General features: G+C 35.9%; 1 protein-coding gene across 1 annotated transcript in view; it reads left to right on the top strand.

The window, feature by feature from the left end:
• PCDH15 (protocadherin related 15) overlaps positions 1–24,815 on the top strand; it is a 548,396-nt gene that overhangs the window by 250,201 nt on the left and 273,380 nt on the right. The window contains exons 8-9 of the mRNA XM_058671280.1: positions 5,447–5,555; positions 17,370–17,482. Coding sequence (XP_058527263.1) covers positions 5,447–5,555; positions 17,370–17,482 — 222 coding nt within the window. The remainder of the gene's footprint in view (positions 1–5,446; positions 5,556–17,369; positions 17,483–24,815) is intronic.

The following is a 24,815-nucleotide window of genomic DNA, read 5'->3' as shown; positions in this document are numbered from 1 at the left end:
TAATAACACAAGTTAATTGTAAATAAAATGTGTGTCAAGCCAATTCAAAAGAGTACACATATAAAACACAAGGTTTCAGGTGACATGATGGTACTAATAAAAAATAGAACTAACATATTAAGATATTCAACAACCATAACTATTGATGAGATTAGCCAGTTAAATCTTTTCACCAGTAAGGCACTCAACAGCCCATGAAATATTTATTAAAACTGCTAAGATACTTTCTGTAACGGGCATACACTGGGCAGTGCCATCCCCTCTGCTTTCTCCTCCCCTCAGAGGACAGCACCTCTCGGGCCGTACTCTCCAATCAGCCCTCTGCCATGCTTGTTCTCTTTGTCTCTGTCTCTAGCAGATGATCCTGTGCTGCCAAGTGCGTACCAGGCCATGAGAGGATTGTGTTGAGTAGTGGGAAGGAGCTAACTTGAAATAAAAATTATTTGGGTAATTTATAAGGCAGATGCTGTGTGCATGGACAACGGGAAATCCACAGTGTGCCTGCTAGTTAGGCGCAGCATGGAAAGTCAGCAGTGGGTCATTACATGAACTAAGCCATGGAGCTACCCTTCGCCAGGTGGGCAGCTTTTCTGGTGACGTGAAGGAGGAACGAGCCAGCAAAAATAAGCCTAACAGGGCAACTGGGATTTTCATTTCAGTGGGTGGGATATGAAAGGCGTATGAAGGAGCGTTTGCATACATGAACGCACGATCATGTTTGCATTGAGAGCAGTTGTGAAATGAAGCTTTCCAACACTATCGTTGTCGGCGGCAGTAACTCTGAGCGGCAGTCATGGTGAGAACTGTAAATAGATGCAAGGGTAATTCAGTTATTACAAAAACATAAAAAACCCACAGCAGAATTCAGTGGGATGGATAAAGTCCTTCACTCTACAGATGTTAAATCAAGACAGAGAACCTCCTGTGTTCTTACTCTAGTACCTGCATAAAAGTAATAAGAAAACTGTTCCTGAAAGAGACATACTCCAGAGTGTATGGGTTTAAGAGATTTTAGTGTATGTATTTATTTACCTGAGAGGAAACTGGAATATAATCCCATGAATGTTCACTTTTTATGACTGGAAAATATTTGCCAATAAAAGGGTCTTTAGAAAAAAAAAACAACCATAACTTATTGAAGTTTTTCGCTGGCAGTTAAATGAAAATACAGTTTAGGAATTCTCAGTGTCCCTAGAGGCATCTACATCTATCTGTGTCTGTCTGCCACTATTTTATTTAATTTTTTGCAACTCCTTCATCCAGCCCGTATCAGAGACAAACAAATCCTTTATAAATACAAATCTAATCTTTGACACATTGATCAAAATTTGTTTTATTTAAGCCGTACATGTATGAATTCAAAGACTCTGGTTACTTGGATAGCACATCAATAATACCTACAAACTGGATCTGCAAAACATTAAATCAACTTGTGGTACCTGTATTTGCAGGTCTCCCCACTTCCTTGTGCTTGATATTTTGAGAACCCTTCTATACCTTGTTTTATACCGCATAAAGTCATCGTAGGGATTTTGTACACAACAATTTCCTAGTATATCGATTTAACTCAAATTAATGAATTAAAGACTAAACCCTTTAACCTTTTATAGTAAAAATAGGTTGTATTTAATATTGAATATTAAAATGTGTTATCTAAGTCCACTCAGAATATTTTAAATGGACCTCACTGCTAATAAAATAAACCAAATTATTCATTCTAATGAAATTTAATTCTTTCACAGATTTTTTTATGAATAAAAGAAGAATTATCTTAAAAGCTATTTCTTTCAGAGTTGTATGGTTCATTGTGGGGAGCGGCCCACCCCACATATGAGGTCCCGCAAGATGGCTGCTGGCCGAGTGCCAGGAGGCGGGATTTGTTCCCCCAGTAGGCAGGCAGGAAGTCACAAGGATAGGCCTCCTCCGCTGCGATTGCTGGCCTATCAGATAGCACCCCGTGGACCACGGGGAGAAGTGATTGGTGGAGAACAGTATATAAGCAGCCCGCTTTCGGCAATAAAGCCTTTTGGTTCGCCTGCCCCCTTTGGGTTTGCCTTCCCTATTTTCGTTTGCCTTCTGTTTGGTTCGGCTTTTCGTTCGTTCGTTCGTTTGTGTGTGTGTTCGTTTGGTGTGTGTGCGCCGGTTGCGGTGGTGGCTCGTGTTTTTTCCAGGCCCTCGAGATTCCTCGTCATTTTAGTGTCGCTGCGGGGCGGCGACAGTTCATGTGGACAGATTGTTTGCTGTGTGACTCATTAGTGCTTGCAGCAGTTAGGTTTAAATAGCCCATTTCGTTGAGTCCCAGATACTTGATCATCTCTCTGCTCTGTGGGGTGGGGTTCAGCGGCTGTCAGGTTGAAGCTGACAGTGTATATCCATATCCTTAGGAAGCAAGTATATATCCTTTTTTTGGGTCAGCCCTCAGGTGTAGAAGTTCTATCAGTGCCAAAGCCAGCAATGTAGCTGTGATTGGTTTTACAGGTTTTTATCTGAAGTTTGGTTTAGATAAATAGCAATACTCACTTCATCTGAATTTCCTCGGACATCTGGCCAACAGTTTCATTCTAGCAGTGTCCTTATTTCAGACAGTGATATAGCAGAGTCTGGTAAGTTTCTACTTTGAGTGAGAAACTTTTACACCATTGGAAATCTGTATTTTGTTTACTAGCAAGCGTGATTGTCCTTTCTTAGGATACAGAAGTTTACTGAATCTATTAGAATGTCCATTGGACTCATTGTGCTAACAAAAATAAATATACTCACTGTAGCACTGTAAGTTTCTATCTTGTACCTAATTTGTGTTCATGTTATTTTTGTGTCTAGTTGAGTGCAGAAAAAATATATGCTCAAAGATTTCAGCTTTAAGGAGGTAATTTAAAAAAAAATCCGTATTTTATCTGAAGTAGTACCTGACTAGGATGTATGGTCTTCAAGATTATTCTAGATTGGTGTAGTAGGCTGCTTGGTAAAATCTTCACTTTGCATGCACCAGGATCCCATATGGGCACCGATTCATATCCTGACTTCTCCACTTCCGTTGTGTCATGGGACAGCAGTCCAGGACTGCCCAAAGCCTTGCAAAACTACACTGCCTGGGGGAACCCCAGGGAAGTTCTTGGCTCCTGGCTTTGCATGGACTATTGCAGCCACTTGAGTAGTGAACCACCGAATTAAAGACCTATCTGTCTATTTCTCCTCTCTGTAAATCTGATCTCCCAAGAAAAATAAATAAATATTTGAAAGACTATTCTTTTTTGAAAGACTTATTTTCATTGCAAAGCTAGATATATATACAGAGGAGGAGAGACAGAGAGGAAGATTTTCTGTCCAATGATTCACTCCCCAAGTGACCTCAACAGCCGGTGCGGCGCCGATCCAAACGCAGGAGCCACGAGCTCTTCTGGGTCTCCCATGCTGGTGCAGAAACCCAAGGCTTTGGGCAGTCCTCAACTGCTTTCCCAGGCCACAAGCAGGGAGCTGGATGGGAAGCGGGGCTGCCGGGATTAGAACCGGCGCCCATATGGGATGCTGGTGCGTTCAAGCTGAGGACTTTAGCCACTAGGCTACCATGCTGGGCCCTAAAAGGCTATTCTAAATAATCTGCAAATCAAATTCTTTTTAAATTTTCTTATGTATTTGAAGAATTTTTTTTACATAGAAAAGACAGAGAAAAATGCTTCTGTTCACTGTTTCACTCCCCAAAAAGCTGCAACAGCTTGAACTGAGCCAATCCAAATGCTTGAACCACGAGCTTCCTCCAGGTCTCCCACATGAATACAAGTGCACCAAAGCTTAAGTCATCCTGCACTGTTTTCCCAGGCTATATACAGAGAGCTGGAGCAGAAGCAGAGCCAATGATATAGGAACAAGAGCCCGTAAAGGATAATAGTGATAGTAGAGGGAGGATTCACTGTTTGAGCCATGGCACCAGCACAAATTGAAATTCTTGGTACACCTACTTTTTATTATTTTGTGGTGTCCATGGACCACCTACTGAAGGTAAAAGGAGACTGTCCTCACTTAGCCCTGATGTCAAGAAATGTACAGACAAGGTAATTCAGAAAAAAAAAAAAAACGTTATTAAGAGTTGGTGATAAATCATGAAGCAAATTGATATGATATTTTACTTGTAGAAATACAGGAAAACTTTCCACTGCATCTCAGATGATCAGAATAAATGCATGAATAGAGAAAATAGCCAAAGATAAATGGCAGTAGATACATATATAGGAGTGTATTACATTTATTATTTACTCCCAGAAAACAGCATTAAAGTAAGTTCTAGATATAAAACATAAAGGATATGATATTTAAAAATCTACTCCAATCTACATGAAAGTCATTTGAATTATTAAATTGTAAAGTCAATAAAACTAGACCTGAAAAGGTTATAAAATTTCACAAGTGTACATGTCATAAAAGAGTTCTGTAGCTTACATAAAAATGCAAAAACCAAAAAATATTTGCCATGGGATGTTCGCCATAATTGCTTATTTTGAAATAATCATAAGTTAGAGAACATACTAAGATACCTCATGCTTTTTCAAACCACCTGTTATTTCTGCCACCTATTCTCAGGTACTATTGTTTATCTATATAATGGCTATTATTTTTGTTTGTTGATTTTATATCCTTAAACTTTTCCGATAGTCTCTTCTTAGAGTCTTTTAGATCTTCATATGGAAAATCAGGTTAACTGCGAACAGGAATAAAATGATTTCCTGCTTTCCTATTTGTATCCTTTTGATTTCTTTTTCTTGCCTAAAGGCCCTGGCTAGAACTTCTAGGACTATGTTAAAAAGCAGTAGTGAGAGTGGGTATCCTTGTCTGGTTCTGGATCTTAATGGAGAGGGGGAAAGAAGTATGCTGCTACTCTGAGATGATGTATTAGAATCCTGCTCCTCCGCTCTGTCTGCTGTGAGATCCCAGGGTCAGAGTGGGCCACAGGATTCTGCATTAGGCAATGTTGCCTGTGATTCTGGCTTTGACAGTCTATTCCCACTTTCCTCTCCAGATCTGTGATTTTCTCCAGTCTTCAGCATGGTGTTTCTGCTCACTGCTGTGTGATTGCACTGTCATCGCTGCTTCTTGGTGTCTCTTCACTTTCCAGCAATATCCACTGCGAACTTCTCTCAAACTTTCCCCTGGGAATTTATTTCCTCTGCCTTTCTTATGCTGTCTTCCCCTAGTCAAAATTGACATAACTCTTCTCTAGTCAGCCCTCTTGGTTCTGCAATTATATCTTGTTTGTTCTGAGCTGGAGTGTACCTCAGTTCAACTTCTGGTACAAAAATAACTAGCAAATTACATTAGGCTATAAATTTTGAAATCTACATTTTACTACTAGTGGCTCATATAAATTCTAGTGGTATGAAATATGTTACTGTCAGTTTCTTGTTAGCTGTTAGCAACACAGTTGAGCTAACCTCCCTGATTTTTTTTTTTTCAGGAAGAACTGAATCCCATCATTGTTACCCCACCTATCCAAGCTGTTGATCAAGACCGGAATATTCAACCACCATCAGATAGACCAGGCATCCTGTATTCCATCCTTGTTGGTTTGTATCTGCTAACATTTTACATCAGCTGTTTCTCTAGAATAGCAAGGAAAAATAGATTTTGCTTTCATCAAAGGATACCCTTTACAACAAAAAGTTCTTACTCTGAAAGATTGTTATGTGTAAAGTAGTAATACCAATTTTAATGTTTAATGCAACTTGTTTCAACTAAATCTGTAGAGTACTAATGTAAAAAGTATTTTATGGAAGAAGCAAAAACAGCTTGAAATAAGAAGATATTAGTCTTCATGCCAACAGCTTCTTCAAAATAAACTTAAAATTAGTTTTCTATGAATAAAGCTAAAAATCAAGTAAAAAACTTACGTTACATGCTCTGCCAGTAATTTGTCATTGATTGGAGAGAATACATAATCCTGATAACATATGACTAAATTAAAAAGGCCATTTTGCAGCCATGTGGGAGAAGGAAATGCATCATAATTAGTCCTAGGGCACAGATGTATTTTCCCCTAGTTACTTTTTCCTCGAAAAAAAAAAAAAAAACTACAGAAGCTGTCCTAATGTATCCATAAGCATATGCTGCTAATTTTATCAAAAGCAGAAATGATGAGAATTTTATTATGTTGTCTCAAATTGCTTTTGCTAAAATATGAATGTTGCAAATTTGCCTGGCTTATAGCCTTGAGAGAGACAGATGCGTGCGAGACAGATGATGCGTCATATAATGAGAAAAAAAGGCCAGTTTGAAGAGTTCTTGAAAGATAACTTCAATTTAATTCTGTATTATCCCTCAGCCCTTTTCTGTCTTGCCTTCAGCTTGTGTACATGTCCACATATACAACAACTAACAGATGTTAGTTTCTAAACTATTATACTGTGTTCTAATTAGAAATGTTCTCTGCATAGAAAGTTGAATTCTCAAGAATCCTGTCTTTAGAACAGCACACATAAGTCAGTTGCAAAAAGGGGTAAAATTCTTAAATGCTTTTGTAGACATAAGTCTCTTTTAGTCTATAGACTTCTTGGCATAAGAGACAAAAAATAGTCACAACTCAAGGTATTAACTGAAAGCTTACCGATAATCACTGTGTTAGTTGCTGGAGAGACATATAGATAAAAATGTTGAATATTTGAGAGAAGTGGTTCATCACTAGAAGGATACTGAAAGAAAATGTTGCTTTCAGGACACACATTTGGCGTAGCTGCTGATGCTGCTTGGGACACATCTGTCCCATTCTAGATGCCTGGGTTCAAGCACTGGAGCCACTACCAGTTTCAACTTCATGCCAGTCTTTACAAACAAACAATAGATGGTGGTTCTAAATGTTGCTCTTCTGGTACCCATGTAGATACAAAGTGCATTGACAGCTCCTGATTTTAGACTACCCCTGGCCTGGCTTTAGCAGGCATTTGGGGACTACAACAGTGCACACACGTTTCATCTCTTTACCTCTTTTATATATGTGTGTGTGTGTGAGTGATTATGTGTGTATGTGTGCATCTATACATGTGTCTTATTCTCTATTTTTCAGATTGGTAAATTTAAGAAATATAAGATTTAAGGCACTGTGACTAAAAGCTGACCCACATGATATGATTTCAAAGAAAGTGAGAACACTGAACAATCTGAGAATTGTTTAGAAAGAGACATTTCAGAAGAAAGCTCCTTTCAGTGGAAATGGAAGAAAAAATTCCAAAACTGTGCAGCATGTGCAAAAGCCAAATGATAAAATTTAAGTGTAGAACTGGGCAACCATGCTATTCAAAATAGAATTACATACACCGATGTTCATAGCATAAAATGTATTATTTTGGCTTTAAAAATTATGTTTATTCTTGCATAAAATGAGTTAACATTGTATAGAACAAGATACAGTCTTGAATATGTGAAGTTGGTTTCCGACATGGGAAGCAGACAACAAATGAATAATATACCAATCATTTCTTATGGAGGATAGATCATTAGTATTATGGAAAGCGGGTAACAGTAAGGAGTATGTTATATGTTACATGTTACAAATACTACAAAAAGTAGGAAGAAGGAGTAATCAAATGTGAAGAGAAGATTGGCTAAGATTATCAAATCTAAGCAACATAGAGAAAACAAAACAAAAGAAACTAATGTAATCCCGTTGTTGTAATAATAGATGTATAATGGGAAGTTCCTGAAGGAAATAAAACATGAGGGGAGAACATATAAATTAGAAATGATTAAAACACTCTGCATATAAACAAACATTATTCTGTAATTCCAGTTATCTCAACTCTAATTATGATAATCTCAAAAAGACTCATACACATCCCAATAAAACTGCTAAATGAAACAGCCAGTTTTAGAAGACCAAAGTGAAAAGGAGTATTGTTGTGTGTACAGTTGATCCAAAATAAAATTATACTAATTTCTCACAAGAAACCAACAATGTCTGTGAGAAAGCAAGCAGAGTGTAGATTTAAAATGTTTAAAAAAAAGAAATTGTCAGTGATCCTTTTTATTTTGTATATTTATCTATTTTTATTGCAAAGTTAGATTTACAAAAAGAAGGAGAGACAGAAAGATTGTAAATTCACTGATTCACTCCGCAAGTGGCCACATGACTGGGACTGAACTGAACCAGAGTCAGAAGCCTCCTCTGGGTCTCCCACACGGGGGCAGGGTCCCAAGGCTTTGGGCTACTTTCCAGTGCCTTCCCAGGCCACAAGCAGGGAGAAACCTCCTCTGGGTCTCCCACACGGGTGCAGGGTCCCAAGGCTTTGGGCTACCTTCCAGTGCCTTCCCAGGCCACAAGCAGGGAGAAGCCTCCTCTGGGTCTCCCACACGGGTGCAGGGTCCCAAGGCTTTGGGCTACCTTCCAGTGCCTTCCCAGGCCACAAGCAGGGAGAAGCCTCCTCTGGGTCTCCCACACGGGTGCAGGGTCCCAAGGCTTTGGGCTGCCTTCCAGTGCCTTCCCAGGCCACAAGCAGGGAGAAGCCTCCTCTGGGTGTCCCACACAGGTGCAGGATCCCAAGGCTTTGGGCTACCTTCCAGTGCCTTCCCAGGCCACAAGCAGGGAGAAGCCTCCTCTGGGTCTCCCACACGGGGGCAGGGTCCCAAGGCTTTGGGCTACCTTCCAGTGCCTTCCCAGGCCACAAGCAGGGAGCTGGAAAGGAATCAGAGCAGCCGGGACATGAACCAGCACGTGCTTGTTGAGGGTCTGAGAGCAAAAAGGAAGAGTAATACTGAATTCTCTGTCGTCATGATATCTATTGCTCCTGCCATTGCACACTGGACACTTCTTTCTCAGTTTTTCAGTCTCTGAAATTTTATTCGGTTGTCCCCACACCTCATTTTTGATTTCCACTCTTCCCGAGCAAAGCAGAATTAGTCTGTCCGAATAATCAGTCCACCATCCTTCAGCCGGCAAATGAAAAAACAATCTTGCTCCCCACTGTTGCATAAAACAGTTTTGATTAAGAGTCTCTTATTCTCAAATGCCTTCACTCAGAACATGGTATACTATTAAGCATGTGATAATCATGTTACAAACAAACATAAACTTCTACAATATTAAGTTTCTTTGGAGAACACTAATCCATTATTTATCCAGATACAGATAATGCATATACATTTTATCTATATTTGATATGCAGCTTTCAAGCTTCACTTTGTCCTTAAAGCTTACCAACTATAGTGTCTGTCTACATGTAAATATTATATATAGTTGAAAATAAAGTTAACACTTTAATAGGAATTATGATAGTGTAAATCTGTACAGTTGTTAAAAACATTCAGCTTTTTATGATCAATGCGTTTTCCTGGATGTAGACTGAGACACTGCATTGAAACAATATATTTTTTAATTTTTTCTTTCTTCCGTTTTTGGGATCACTTTGGCATGTGGTAGGTAAAATTTTATTTGGCCAAGTCACAGATAGAACTGGCATTTTACAAGGTTGACCTCAGCATGTACATCTGAATTGAATGTCAACAGACAGAAGGAAACACTATCAGGTGACTGGGTGTGAAAAGACAGAGGTCTGTATTGTACATGTCTTTTTTTCTTCCTATTGTTGATTGTTTTCTGGCTTTTAATTTAAGGGATGTATAATAACTCTGTCATATCTTCCTATTTTGATTATGTTTTCTGGCTTTTCATTTAAGGGATGTATAGTAACTCTGTCATAGAGGCTGTCATATCCAGAAACATGTTATTTAACGTCATGGTATTGTAAATTTCTGTTTTTCTTCCTGGTTTTTACTTTGTTTTGTGGCTTTTCATTTAAGGGTATGCATAGTGACACTGTATTGGAGACTATCATATCCAGATGTGAGAATACAATCCAATATGCATCTCTATTTTCATATCAGAGATGGGCTCCCAGTGAAATTGCTAAGTGCATCTTGACAATAGGATGCTGGACTCTCTGCCATTGTCCATACCCACAATGTTGGACTTATGACTGTTTATGAAGATCTATACCATTGCAATAATATAGGAGAACTCTGTGGGTAGGGGAAGACTTGGGAGGTGTAAGAGAAATCCCAGAGATTTATGGAACTGTATCATAAAATAATAATAATAATAGAAAAATGAAAAAAATACAAAGGTCTATATAAAAGGACAAGATAGAACAGAATAGCACAAATTTCCCCAGACTTTTTGGCTCACCAGCCTTTAGCTGGCAAGTGAAAGTACTTCTTGACCTCCATAATTATGTGAAGTAATTTCCATAAACAATATTTCTTGTTCTCACTGTTCTTCTCCTAGAAACGCCTTATTGACAAGGAAGAACCACTTAGAGAATGAAATACATTTAAATCAGCCTAACGACAAAAATGGAAGTACACTTAGCAATAATGGAGTTTCAGGGTTTTGTAATTTTGTCACTGCTTAAATAACAGGTATGAATAGCACATAACCTGAAGAATATGTCACATAACTTTTCTGGGTGTGAAAATCCCTATAAGTGATTTGAAGTGTTCACGTGTTTGTTGAATTGTCAAACATGCGAAAATTACAACTAACATTTGAAAGTTATTTGAAGTTATTTATTTCGAAAGTAGAGTTAGAGAATGGCAGAGAGGATTTTCAGTGTCATAGTTCATTCACTGGATAGCCACACCAGCAAGAACTGAGCCAGGCTGACGCTAGGACCCAGAATTACTATCCTGATCACCCACAGATGTAGCAGAGGCTGAAAACTTGGGCCACAATCTGCTATAATTTTCAGGCCCATCAGCAGGGAACTGTATTGGGTATAAATCTGAAACTGCATGGAATTCTGATGCTAGTTGGTAACTTGAACCATTAGGCCCAAATGCTTGCCCCAATTCTAGTGTCTTGAAGTACAATTAAAAGAAAAATTCAGATGTTGGGGTGATTTCATAGTTATAATATTTTAAATTAGAAAATGAAGTTTCTCATTCATCAGACATAGCTTAAGAAAAATTTTTTCTAAGGAAATGACTTGGTAACTGAGTTGATTTTTGATATGTAAAAATAGGACAAATGTATGTGGATAAAGGACACAGAAGAAAATTAAGAAACTGGTAAGAAAACATTAAATTTAAAAATAACACAATAGGAGCCTGATGAGGTGGCCTAGCGGGCTAAAATCTTCACCTTGAATGTGCCGGGATCCCATATGGGTGCCAGTTCTAATCCTGGCAGCCCCACTTCCCATCCAGCTCCCGATCTGTGGCCTGGAAAAGCAGTAGAGGATGACCCAAAGCTTTGGGACCCTGAACCTGCGTGTGAGACCTAGAGGAGGTTCCTGGCTCCTGGCTTCGGATTGGCACAGCACTGACCATGTGGTCACTTGGGGAGTGAATCAGTGGACAGAAGGTCTTCCTCTCTGTCTCTCTTCCTTGTCTCTATATATCTGACTTTGTAATAAAAATAAATAAATCTTAAAAAAAGAATAATCCAATAGCATAGTGAGGCAGTAGAGGTAATGCTTACCATATATACCTGAACATGGAATAATTTGATGCAAACAACAATGTTTCTTTACAAAATGGAAAATGAAGTCAAAATTATAGGCAACATTTATACATAAAATAGGGAACAAGTAAAACAGGAGGGGGTTGTTAATACAATTAACCATGAAACTGAACATGGTACTGGCTAGATAGAGCAAACGTATTTTAGATATATTTTGGAAGAAGCAATGCTTTTGGATGGATTAAGCATTATTAAGTGGAATAAATAACACAGTTTGCAAAGGACATAAGTGAATCTTGAAGAGGCTTCCAACCTAGCATACATTTCTATTTTTAAATAGTGCTTTTGTACTTGAACGCATTGGTTTTTGCAAAGCAGTAGTCACACAGCATCTTCTGCAGCTCAGTTAGGTATTATGATTGGTTTTGTTTCTACAATGGAATTGGGAGTGTATTTGCTAGTAACATTTGACTTAATCTGGTTATGAATTTGTGCATATTTACAATGTCAAAATCTGAGAAAACAACCAAAGAGTTGTTGCATCCAATAGTAGACTTTTTGGTGTATTTTTGAAATGCACATTTCTGAAACCTCTGCAAAACATCATAGAAAGGCATATTATGAAAAATCTCTGCATGGATTTTCATTATTTTGCATTGAAACTTTTTGTTACTGTTTTCTATTAAATGGTTTTATAGGTATAGGGGTTTTCTTTCCCCTCCCCCACAACTGTTTTCCCCCATGTCATCACAATAGGATACTCCTGCAATAGCAGTTACAAGTTAAACATTCTGATATTTAGTTGTATCATTTCATTGTTGGTACAGGCAACAGTGGAAAATCTAGTATCCTGTTTCCAAAGTGTATTTAAATTTCATTGGGAATCTTCCTTTTATTCAGGAGCAATTCCATTTTACCAGTCTCCATTATATAGTTCATCTATGATAATATAATGTCTATATACATATTTACCTGTATGTTTTTTATTTTACACGACGTTGCCTTGTATCAGAGATTATGTTTCTTATGATTTTTGAAGTATCATACATCAGTTTTCTAACTAAATGTTACCTGTTACAATTTACATTCTCAGACACAGAAAAATAGTGCATAACATTTGAGGGTAAAAAGCTTATTTTTAACTGAATATCATTGAATTATACACTAGCATGTGAGTAGATAGTTTGTAGTATAGCCACACTATAAAGCAGTACTCAAACAATGAAAATAAATAGTTGATACTCACAATAGCATCAATTTCAAAAAGTACACAGAAGAAACTAGGCTTTCTTCTATTCCAAAAAGAATATAATACTGTACTAATTGTTTCATTTATGTTATTTAAAAGACAGTGCATTAATACTAGCATTGATTTGCAATTAGATGGAAGTGGGCAATATGTGTGGGAAAGTAGAAAACTTAATTATGAAGAAATAACAAGCGATAAGGGTTGCATTCTTAAAATGAACTGTATAAATCGTGTCTTGATCAACATGCATTGCACACCTAAATATGTGCACTTTATTATTTATAAGTTGTATGTCCAAACTAAAGAAACAGGTAATGTCCAAAATTGTAAACCTTACTATGTTGTTAATTTAGCTGGTCAATTCCTACATGAAACCATTAAAGTAGAAAAGTAGAATTTAATTATTATATATACTATTTGGGCAATTATTGAACTAAAAGATTTGTGATTCTGAAGTTCGCTATTGCCCTGTACTTCTTTTTGTGCTGACGAGAAACACATCTCTGGATTTCACATCTAAATTTGGGTGGTCAAAATTGTTTCTGAGGAACAGTTTTGAAGTGACTGTCCTCCATTAATCTGCTATTTTTTTAAATTTTGCTTTCTGTTTTAACTTCATCTTAAAAAAATAAACTATCAATACTTAAGTTCTATAAATTATAGACTACATAATATTTTTATGGAACATAATATAATTTTCATTTTCTTTTATGCATTCTAAATAAATGGGAGACATGCAATTCGAGACTAAAATTTTTAGATGGACCTATCATCTAAGATTTGATTACTTAGCAAATAAGTATCATTTATTCAAATATTATAGAAAATGTATTAATGAGCCTGCTTCAAATATGTAGATTGTATAAATAATCAGGAAGAAAATCAATTGTATCTGTGTAATTGAATATATAGTAAATTGTATTTATTTTCTGAGATAAAAGAAACATTCAGGACTATTAGTTGCTCGGAACATGCTTTAGTATCGCAGTTTTGTTTGTCATAGCCATTTATTTTTATACATTTCTATTAAGTCTGTCTCTTTCCCACCCCAATCTTTGTTGTATGACATTCTTAATTCTTGCTCTGTCTCAAACATAGTTTACATTTGTTCAAAACCTATGTGGAGATTAAAAATTTTTTTACCAAGCAGGGATTTTTTATACTGACAAAGTCAAAATAGACACAGGATATAACAGCCAATTTTTTCTTTCCAGCACAATTTCTTTATTTCTACCCTACTGTCTCACTTTCACAGAAAATGGAAATCTACCAAATATAAGAATGTAAAGTTAAACAAATATTAAACATAGAACCTGATTCCTCAAATTATAAACTTTCACTAAGTATAGATTTAGATTGCGGTGTTCTTCCACAAATCTATGCAAATGGAAATGTAGGCTATGGAAAACCTTACGTCTGTCAACTACAATAAACTTACACTGTTGAACTTCACTTTACTGTTTATAATTTTGATAAAGGAGAATACAGCTCTCAATTCTGTAGCCAATTTAAGTAGTCAAATTTATTTGTATGGAAAAGTTTCAGGTGACTCAGTGTGTATAATGAAACCACAAATATGAAGTACTACTATCCCTCAGTAGAAAATCACTAAATTTTTAAGACACAGGAACATGAAGTATGCTTATATTTCTTTTTTATTCAGGTAAATTTCTTTTTAACACATGAGTCTCACTTTTTCTGTTAATATTTTACATAATCTTGTCCACAGATAATCTCTACCAAGAGAAAGCCACTGAATTTCATATTCCTAATTCGTTTAACAAACCTGGGTTCTGGAATACACAGCCTGGGTTCTGTGTATGTAAGGAACATGTACCTTACATTTGACAGTTTTCCATATAACCTGTACTGAGTCATGAACAAATGAATTTTCTCATCATGGATCTATTCCATCTGCTAGCAGTTGTAAAAGATAAAAAGAGAGTTTCATAGTTTTCCAGTTTGAAACCTATCTGTGTGAGTTCAGAATATTTTGCCAATATCTGAGTGTGTGTTTATTCACTGATCCTGTAATACTACCTGCTATGCAGGGGGTGTTCTGACACGTGGATGATAAAAAAAATTCTAAGTTGAGAGATTTCACACCTTTCTGCATGTTTCCAGAGTTAATATTTAACAAGTGTTAATATCTGGGAACTTAAATTTTCTTCTCATATAAAATGCAATGATTCAGTTATGTTCCATATTCATGGTCTATCGTGCCATTCATCATGCACCATCTTGCTCTAATGAGAGCTATCAAAGAACAAATCATAAAGCCAAATCTAAATTATATTGCAGTTTTACATTCTAGATGTATTAAATAGAATAGAATAGGTTTTAATAGGTAAATGTCCATTGAGTGCCACTTGGCTTCAAGAATTATAAATACTTGACAGAAGTTTATTTTGTATATTATTCTAGCCATTTCATCCAATATTATTTTCAAGAAAAGTCTCATTTAATTTATTTCAAATTCACAATTATTCTGTAAAAGTATAAAATAATTATTCCTACAATATTGAGGCATATCAGCCATAAAAACAGCAACCATTCTTTAATATTCTTTAATATCCCATATGGAAGCCAATTCATGACCTGGCTGTCCCATTTCCAATACCACTCCCTGATAATAGCTTGGGAAGAACGATGAAAGATTATCTAGTGTTTTGGTCCCTATTAAATGCATGGGAGACTTGTATGAAGCTTAAGTACTGGTTTTGGCCTGGTCCAGCCCTGGCTCTTGTGACCGTCTGTGAAGTGAATCAGCAGATTGAAGAATTCTCAATCTCTTTCCCTCTGTGTGTGTGTGTGTCAGAGAGAGAGAGACAGAGAGAAGAGAGATTCTGTTTAACTTTTGGAATAAATAAATTTCTCTTTAAAAAGACATTGACTTTCTTTTTTTAAAATTTATTTATTTTACATTAATTACATTGCATTATGTGACACTATTTCATAGGCTCTGGGATTCCCCCCGTCCCTCCCTGTACCCTCCCCCCATGGTGGATTCCTCCAACTTGTTGCATTATTACAGTTCAAATGTGAACTATCTGTTCATTCCAGCTGTGGTGTTGACTATTCATTTTTAAATCTATTTTAGCTGCATAATTTTTTTGTGTGTTTTTTTTAAAAAAAAATCACATGAAAATGTGCTTTTAAATCCTAGATGTGGAATTAAGGAATTTCCTCACTTAAGGACACATTTGAGGCTGACAGCATGAATTTGAATTCAAACTTTTACATTGTGTCTTTGATTTAGACAATCTTTAAAATTTCCCAAATGTTCAATGTTCATCTTTAAAATTAAAATTAATTTTTGAGTTTGTTGATTGGTAATCAAAAAATGGTTAGGACAGAGGAGATTTCAAGAATTAGACTTTTTTTAAATTCAGTGATATTCCCACTTGTATAGGGTCCCAAGGCTTGGGCCGACCTCAACTGCTTTCCAAGGCCACAAGCAGGGAGCTGGATGGGAAGTGGAGCTGCCGGGATTAGAACCACTGCCCTTGTGGTATCCTGGCTTATGCAAGGTGAACATTTAGCCACTGAGCCATTGGGCTGATCCAAATGATACTGTTTTGTAGTTAGATATGGTATGCCATATTTAAATATATATGTAGATATATGCAGTTATATGTATCTATAAATAATTTAATTATTTGTCTTCTGCCATTTTCCAAAGTAAACACTTCAAATTAAACACTTTGTAAAAGAATACAAAAAAAAGTGATACTGAAATACTTCAACAAGAAAAAATGATTTATTAAAATGCCAGCTTTTAAGGAATTTCCTCCTTGGTTCTTAAGATTATCAGCAAAACCAGGGAGTGACGCAGTAGCATTTCAAGCTAATCATCTGTGGTGCCAGCATCGCTTATGAGCATCAGTTCATGTTCTGGCTGTTCCGTTTCCAATCCAGATCCCTGCTTATGGCCTAGGACAGCGGCATAGATCAAGGTCTTGGGCCCCTGTACGCAAATGGGAGACCTGGAAGAAACCCCTGGTTCCTGATGAGCTAAGCTCTGGCCATTGCAGCCATTTAGGGAGTAAATTGGTGACTGAAGATCTCTTTCTTTTTCTGTAAAATCTTTTTTTAAAATAAAAACAAATGTTTACATGAATAAACCAAACATTATAAGAAAAAAAACTTGTTTTAATTTACCAATATTGACATAGTTATTTGGGTAATAACTTAAAAATACATTTGCCCTGATGGAAAAAAATATTAATTTCTAAACTTGCTGATATTTGATATATGATGCTGCTTGTTAGTTTAGGATGTGTTGAAAGATTTCAGGTTATAGTTAATTTTGTATGTACATTCAGAATGCGATGTTATAAGCCCAAATTTCTTCTCTCTCTACTTAGCATTTTTCATGTAATGAGACTTCAAATTAATAAGAGCTCTGTCTCCCTCTGTCTCTATAGATAAATATATATTTATATATATACATATATATATATATTTGGAAAATCATTTAAACAAATGTTCCATCCTCTTATACATAAGCTAGTAATAATTTGCCACATTTGTGTCTGTTTTCCCTAGACTATGTAATTTTGAAAGTTAATTTACTAATGATATTGTAATTTTGTTGTTGAGTTAATGAAGGGAAATGGATAAAGCAGATGCACATGCAACTTTTTGTTCTTAATTATGCACTGAAAACTAAATGTCTTTCAGGGACTCCTGAGGATTACCCGCGATTTTTCCATATGCATCCTAGGACAGCAGAACTCAGTCTCCTGGAGCCAGTCAACAGAGGCCTTCATCAGAAATTTGATTTAGTTATTAAGGTAAATTAAACTAATATCTTATTTCCTTGTGTTTGTGAATTGCTAATCAAAGGAACATGTAAAGGCCTATGGTAGGTTTTAGATAGCAAGAGTGATGTGGAAAACAGTTGCCCAGTTTTATTTGAAGAAAAAAAAATGTAGTTTTCACCTACTTTTTCTCTAAGATAATTTTATAGTATAATAAGATACTAAAATTTTGGATAACCTGTGCCATGGTTAGTGTATTTTATATGCATGACATAATTTTTTGCATATTCCAACTTTTAATTTTTCACTTAAAAGAGATGTTTGACTCTAGAAGCGTAACTAACAGATATATGTAAAAAGTACTTATTATTTTCTATTTCAACCATGTATTTTTGTGTCCTACTGCTTTTACTAACATAAAAAAGGGAGGATTGGCTTATGTAGATTTTAAATACATGTGTCATTTTCTTTGTGCTGGATGATCATGCTCAATCTAGAAAATATTCAAAGTTAGAGTAATCTTTTTGGCTTCATACTATTTGTTCAATGATATCTAATAGATTGTAATGATACCAGGCAAAATATACTGCAAAAATCAAAATGATCTTAAAGCTAATTCTGATGAAATCTATTAATAACATGAGATTTAAGCTGAGCAAGAATGGAAAGCAGGTGTATATGGCAAACGATGACAAGAGTATTATCATTAAAAGAAAACAAGGTCACTTAGCTAAGTCTAGCATGTATTGTTTTACATTTCCCATTCACAGTACAAATGGCTAGCAATTGAAGTGCATTCCCACATTTTTGAAAATAAAATTAGTAAAGGACAAGGATGCAAGATACAGTTAGGAAGCTGCTTAGGCAAGCTGCTTTGTGTACATCCTCTGTGGAATTGTTACCACAGCCGTAGTAATCTGCTTTAATGTACAGAATGTGGACATCAGATCTCAGATACAGGATAGATAGTTCACTCTGAGTTACAGAAAGGGAAAAATTGAGCCTACAGTTTTGCTTTATCTAAGCTAAAGCCATTTTCTCATGTCATAAATAGGCAGTTGCAAAGAGTTGGGTATCTGTTTTAACTGTCTTTAAGCCCAAGTGAAAGCAAAAAGTTTTGGCTTCATTATGAGTAAGTCTGAGTACTTTTTTTATAGTACATGTATCAGAATTTATGCTTATTTAGTGGCCTTTGTGTTGGAAGATATATAGTCTGAAAGAAGTGATATAAATAATAGTCAAATGTAACACAACAACTGTTAATAGGAAAATATGTAAAATATGCTAACAAAGCACAGGATAGAGACCATTAACCAGGGGACTTAGTGAAGATTCTCTGGGAAATACCCCAAGCTAAGTTTTGATAGATCCAAAGAGTAATAGTAAGAAATGTTCTTGAACATAAGGAAGAGCAGAAGCAAAAGCCTGGAGGCATAAGTAGCAAGCTATAAGCAGTTAATGGGAAATTAAATAGAGAGTCAGACCATGGAGACAGCCTTACGGATCAATGTAATTTCCTTGGCTTTTATTCAATGAGAGCTTGGTGTCATTCAATAAAGATACCTTAGTGTTATGCTTTGTATAAAAAGACTAGGCATGAGATTCATCTTCTTGTGTTGACTATTTTAATTATCACAGAACACTCCAAAATGGGTAACCATTGTCTATTATAATTCTACCTGGAGCCCTGCAGTGATGCTCTCTGTGGAGTTTAATAATAATAATAATAAATACACTGTTCCAGATTGCTGCATTGGAAACCAGAAATCAATACATTTGCTCTATTACAAGGTGTGCTGTCATAGCACACCTGCGTACAGTATAACTCAATCTATTGATTTTGCAAAAAATCAATTACAACTAGCCAGAGATAATTTTTTTATGTTTAATGACATATTATACCATTGATAAAAGTGTTTACAGGAATTATTAGATTCAAATTACTGTTCCTTTTTCAGACAAGGGAATAATGAGCAAAGATATCAATCTATAAAGATAATGATATGCCACCTGTTTAAATAATAGCCGAATATTGTGCCATTGTTCAGAGTTTATTGAAATGCTACTGTCTTGCAGTGCTTCTCTGTAGTAAGCCTTTCAATTCCTTTTTTTCATATTTTGTTTCAATTTTTTCATTTCATATTTCACAATTTTTGGTTGGACTTGATCCCAATTTCTGTTTTAGAAGTTGTTGAAGAGAAAAATTATAACTAAGTACTACCCTTGGAAAAATTCTGTTTGGAAAATCATTTTTTCATGTAGTAGCTGCTGGGTTGTTAGATTAAAAGTATTACCATTTAATTGATTCCTGTGTATGCCAGTGAATTATTCAGGACACTGACAAAAATGGAGAGGTAACAAAGTAGATTCATTCATCAATATTGGAATATTAAATGATTAAAATACGCCAATTTAAAATGAATGTTCCTTTTTGGCACACTGTCTTAAATCTTAAATATTGGTATCTGCATTAGCATACACATTGAGATATCTGTTCTGAACTAGAACCATGTATTTTTACAGGACAGTTCATCATTGTCATTGAGTAACTATTCAAAATGTTTCTTTTGCTCTCCCTAGTGCCTCAGTTTATTGTAATATATGTGATCCCTAGATGCATAAAACATAAAAACAAATATGAGGTAAAAATATAAAAGAACATTTGAGATACCAAATGATATTTTGATAATTCTGTATAGCTTCTGCAGAAAGAAAATACATTATTATTATAACCACAGTAGCTTTTTAAGATTTATTTTGTTTGAAATGCAGAGTTACAGAGAATAGAGACAGGGGTCTTCCATTCATGAGTTCACTCCCCAAATGACTACAAAGACTGGAGCTGAACCAATTCAAAGCCCAAATCCAGGAACTTCTTCCAGGTTTGCCACATGGGTACAGGAGTCCAAGGACCGGAGACATTTTCAGCTCTGTTTCCAGTCTGTAAGCAAGGAACTGGATAAAAACTAGATAGCCAGAATGTGAACCTGCTCCTAAATGGGTTGCTGGTGCCACAAGCAGAGGCTTAAACTACAGCTTCACAGTGCCAGTTCCAGCTGCAGTAGTTTTCATGTATTATTAGTCAGTAAATTCACACTCCAGGCATTGAATAAAAAAACTGCTAAACTTTAATTATTAAAACAGATTAAATGGATGCATTATTAATAATTAAATGCCTCTCAGTTCCTCAAGGAGTAGTTGTAATTTTTTATGTTTAAATCCTTTTGATTCACAACTTTGATTAACTTTTGATTCAGTAAGTTTCACTTGAACATCACAAGCATCATTGTATCATGGCTCCTCCAACTTTGATGTTGTTATCAGTGGCCAACTTACACTGTGTGGCATTCTACCCTTACCTACTTTGCCTTTCAAGTCGTAGGCATGCCAACCCCAGATTCCCTCCAGTCACTGTACATCTGTGCTACATCCACACTGTGTCCAGTGCATGATGGCTCCAGCCTCTTGGCAATTTCAGTTGCTGTTCCTCTTCCTTCATCTTTCCGCTTTTCTTTAGTGAGTGCTCTACTTCACTTTGGTGTTTTGGTTTCAGCACAGACACTCTTCTTTGGAAAGGCTTTGTCACAGGATGAAAGTCACTCCATGTATTATGTTTATCCATCCAATGATCCTCATCATTTCACACAGGAATTTGCATATTTTGTCTTTCCCTGGTTTTTAAAGGAAACAACTGCAATATAATTTCCTTATGTTATTACCTTTCCTTCCAGCCTTATCTTTACACATCACAAAGACAGTAGTCTATAAATATGTATAATGAAAACTGGCATACTGGGAAGTTAGGATATGTTGCAGTATGCATCTCTACTCCTGAATAATAGGAAGACTCACAATGAAATTGTTACATACATCTTGGCAGAAGGCTATGAGACTTTCAACCATTGTCTATACCTGTAATGCCATGATACACTTAAATGGCAGAATATTGGACTGGTGACTGTTGCTGAAAGACTATACTATTGAAATAATATGGGGGTAACTGGGAGGGGTGGAGGGGAGAATCCTTGTGCCTATGAACCATATCATGAAAAATTTTAAAAATATAAAGAATATATGGACATCCAAATCTTAATGTCAGTGAGATATTTATATTTGAAAATGCCTGTTATTGATAAATTTTGAGTCTTTGTCTAGAAAATAAAAAATACAGAGAATTCCAAAATAAATCTGATCTCTGGATTAAATAATAAAATATTGTGCCTGTGTTAAGGCATACTTAAATGTACAGCTGTATCAAAAAGTTGCACTTATTAGGGATTGTATGTGTACTAACATTGAAAATGAGTAATAAGATTTGAAGCTTATGAGTATTATTATTAGTGCTGATCTGCCAGTTCTGACAAAATGCATTGCTGTATTAATTTGAGAATCACAAGAAAACATCATTTGAGAAATGATTCTGGCATAGAACAACAACTGTTCTAAGCCTCTAGAACCGCTTGAGCTTACATGCATGTCTGAAGCCACAACTCCTGGAAATTAGTAGGCTTTATATGATTAATGATATCAATTATAGTTCAAAAGAACTCAATGGAAAGAATCCAGATTTGTAAATTTTAAAGCATATGGCATTGACTTCTTTCCAGTTTGCCAGATCTCTTTAATGTGCTTGCTAGGTGCTTGGCATTTGTTTCATGTTGTTAAGACAAATATGTGCAGAAGCCCTGTCTCAAGGTAATCAGACATGGGCAGATTTCTTTTCTGATAACAACGTTTGTATTTTCAATCCTTGCTGGAATAAATGTTTCTAGTATTATCCCATTAAGATAAATAAAAGTGGTTGGGTGGGTGCTGCCTTTTAGAATGTCAAATGTATGCCTTTGTCCTCTTTTTTATGTTGTAATTGGTTACTCAGTCCAAGTATTTTAGTCCTTTGTGGTTTTCTTCCTACATGTTTCCATCTAGTCATTTATAAAATTCTATTTCATTGTAAAGTTTCTACAGAATGACTTGACAACTTTCCACGCAGAAGGTTCATAATTCTCTAGTTTGTATTTCACATAAGTGACCTCTTAGACCATAAAATTTTTTTTCAATGCATCTTATCCATCTTCACACATTGGACAGTAGAGTATTACTGAAACAGTAACAGGGTAATTAGATCATTTTGCTGTGTCTGACCTTCAAGTCACTTTACAATTTACTCATTGAGTGAGTTTCCAACAACCTCTGTCAAGGTTAAAGACCACGAGTGTCAGGTTTAGGCCAGTACTAAATCACACGGATCATCAGTTACACCTTCTGAACACATGGATTAAATCTCCAAGGGAAATTATAGAATGACCAAAATGCATTAAAGTTTTTAAAGTAATTGTAAAATATAAGTTGGTGTATTTTCTGTAGTAAGCACATTGTCAGGGTAATACAGAGGAGCAAGAACGGGATGAGCACTCCCTTTGGGAGAGATTGGCCAGTAATCTGAGTGAACCTGTATGAGAAGGAAACCAAAATTAGGCTGCTGTTGGGCAATCACAGGAATATCTCCAGAATATCCTAAATACGTACTGCTTGTCATGAATTTGTCTTGAAAGAAACACACAGACACACAAGCATACAATTTGTGGCACTCTAACATACACCATACAAAGTATAACTCAGAGACAGTACTGGTTCATGTTTCAGTGTTTGGAAGGGTTCTGGTGAGGGAGCCCTTTCAGACTGTAGATTACGTCCTGCTCCTTATAGAAAAAGAGGATGCTTGTCAAGGGTACAAAGCACCCATATTAAGAATGATCGTCTTACATAAAGACATTCAGTGGCTCCTCATGTAGCATTCATGGTACCTTTTTATATTGGAAAGTTAGGCTTGTTAATGTGAAGCAACTGAATGTGTTATTGTAATAATTTGGGGAAAAACAATAAGGAGAGAAACGGGCGGGGGAGGAGGAACCCCTATGCTTCTAAATCTGTACTGTAAAAAATGTAGAATATCATTTTTATATAAATTGAAAAAAATACAAAAAGTCCATTTCTTCTTTTATTTTTTTTAATACGTTGCATTATGTTTCATAGGCTCTGGGATTCCCCCATCTCCTCCCCCTGCCCTCTCCCCATGGTGGATTCCTCCACCTTGTTGCAGTATTACAGTTCAAATTAAGTCGAGATTCTTTCGTTGCAAAAATATACCAAACATAGAGTCCATTTCTTAAAAAAAAAAAAAAAAAAGAGCTCTTGGATCTCTTTTTAAGGTCACTCATTCCGTTTCTGAGGGCTCCATCCTTATGACCTAATCACCCAACAAAGACCTTGCACCGTTTAATCACATTATATAGGGGATTAGATTCCTCTTTTTTATGATTTTGATGAATTCCAGCATTCAGTTCATTGCATATGCACAGATTAACATTGTCTCTAACATTGAGGGAAAAGTTTAAATATTTTATACATTTTATGGGAAACCATCTGACAGAAATGTCGGGTGGTGATTAATATTTCTAAGTAAGTTTTATTTTTCTGGAACATATGGAACCTATTGGTGAATATTCATACGTTGCTTAATTTTTGTCCTACATTTAGTTTGTTAGAATGTTATGTAAAACTTTATTTTTGTTTCTTAATAAGAATGCTCTGGCTCTTATTGTACAGTGGTATGTTTCTAAAATTTTAAATACAAGGTCAATTGTGGAAATTAATGACAGGCACAATGTCTCATTTGATTCTGTGATTCTTCCACTGCAGTTGGTCAGACTGGGTCAACTAGAGCATTTGAATCTGGGGAGTGTTCAAGTGTGCAAACTCACAAAAGACATACACAGCTGGGACTTCCTCTGGCCTTTTCCTTCCCTCACAAGATGACCGCCAGCTTCTTGGAAGAAAAAAACACGTTCCTTCATTGTCCTCACAGTGCCTTCATTTTAGCAAAGCCCCCCGACACATACCTGTTTTTTGTTTTTTGTGTTTTTTTGCAAATGTTATTGCTGAGTTGGAGTACAGAGGCAAGTTTAAATGTGAAATTGAGTATTTTAACCTTTCTATATGATGTTTCCAAAGAAATCTTTCTTCACAAGCTTCTTGATTATTTCCTAGAAATAGGAAAGCCTCATTTTGCTCCTGTCCCTACTTGTTGTCTAAAGTCCATCTGATTTCACTGTTCACAGATCAGTCGAACTGTTTGTCTTGGTTGAAATTAGCAGAATGAGTTTTTTGAACAAGTGGTCTTCTCTAGGGGTAACAGTGTACTTCTTTAAGTAGCCAAAATTGCTTCAAGTTTTCTGTGACCAGGTTCTATTTCAAGTACTAAGAAAGGATTGTTTTATTTTCATTATCTAACTTTACATAGGAATCATGGTTTTAAGGTAATAAATTATAAAAACAATGGGTACATTCTTACCAGAAGATAAACCAT

This window comes from Ochotona princeps, chromosome 13 (genome assembly GCF_030435755.1).
Source record: "Ochotona princeps isolate mOchPri1 chromosome 13, mOchPri1.hap1, whole genome shotgun sequence".
NCBI lineage: Eukaryota > Metazoa > Chordata > Mammalia > Lagomorpha > Ochotonidae > Ochotona > Ochotona princeps.
Note: the sequence above shows the minus strand (reverse complement) of the source record. Positions and strands in the feature narration are given on the sequence as shown.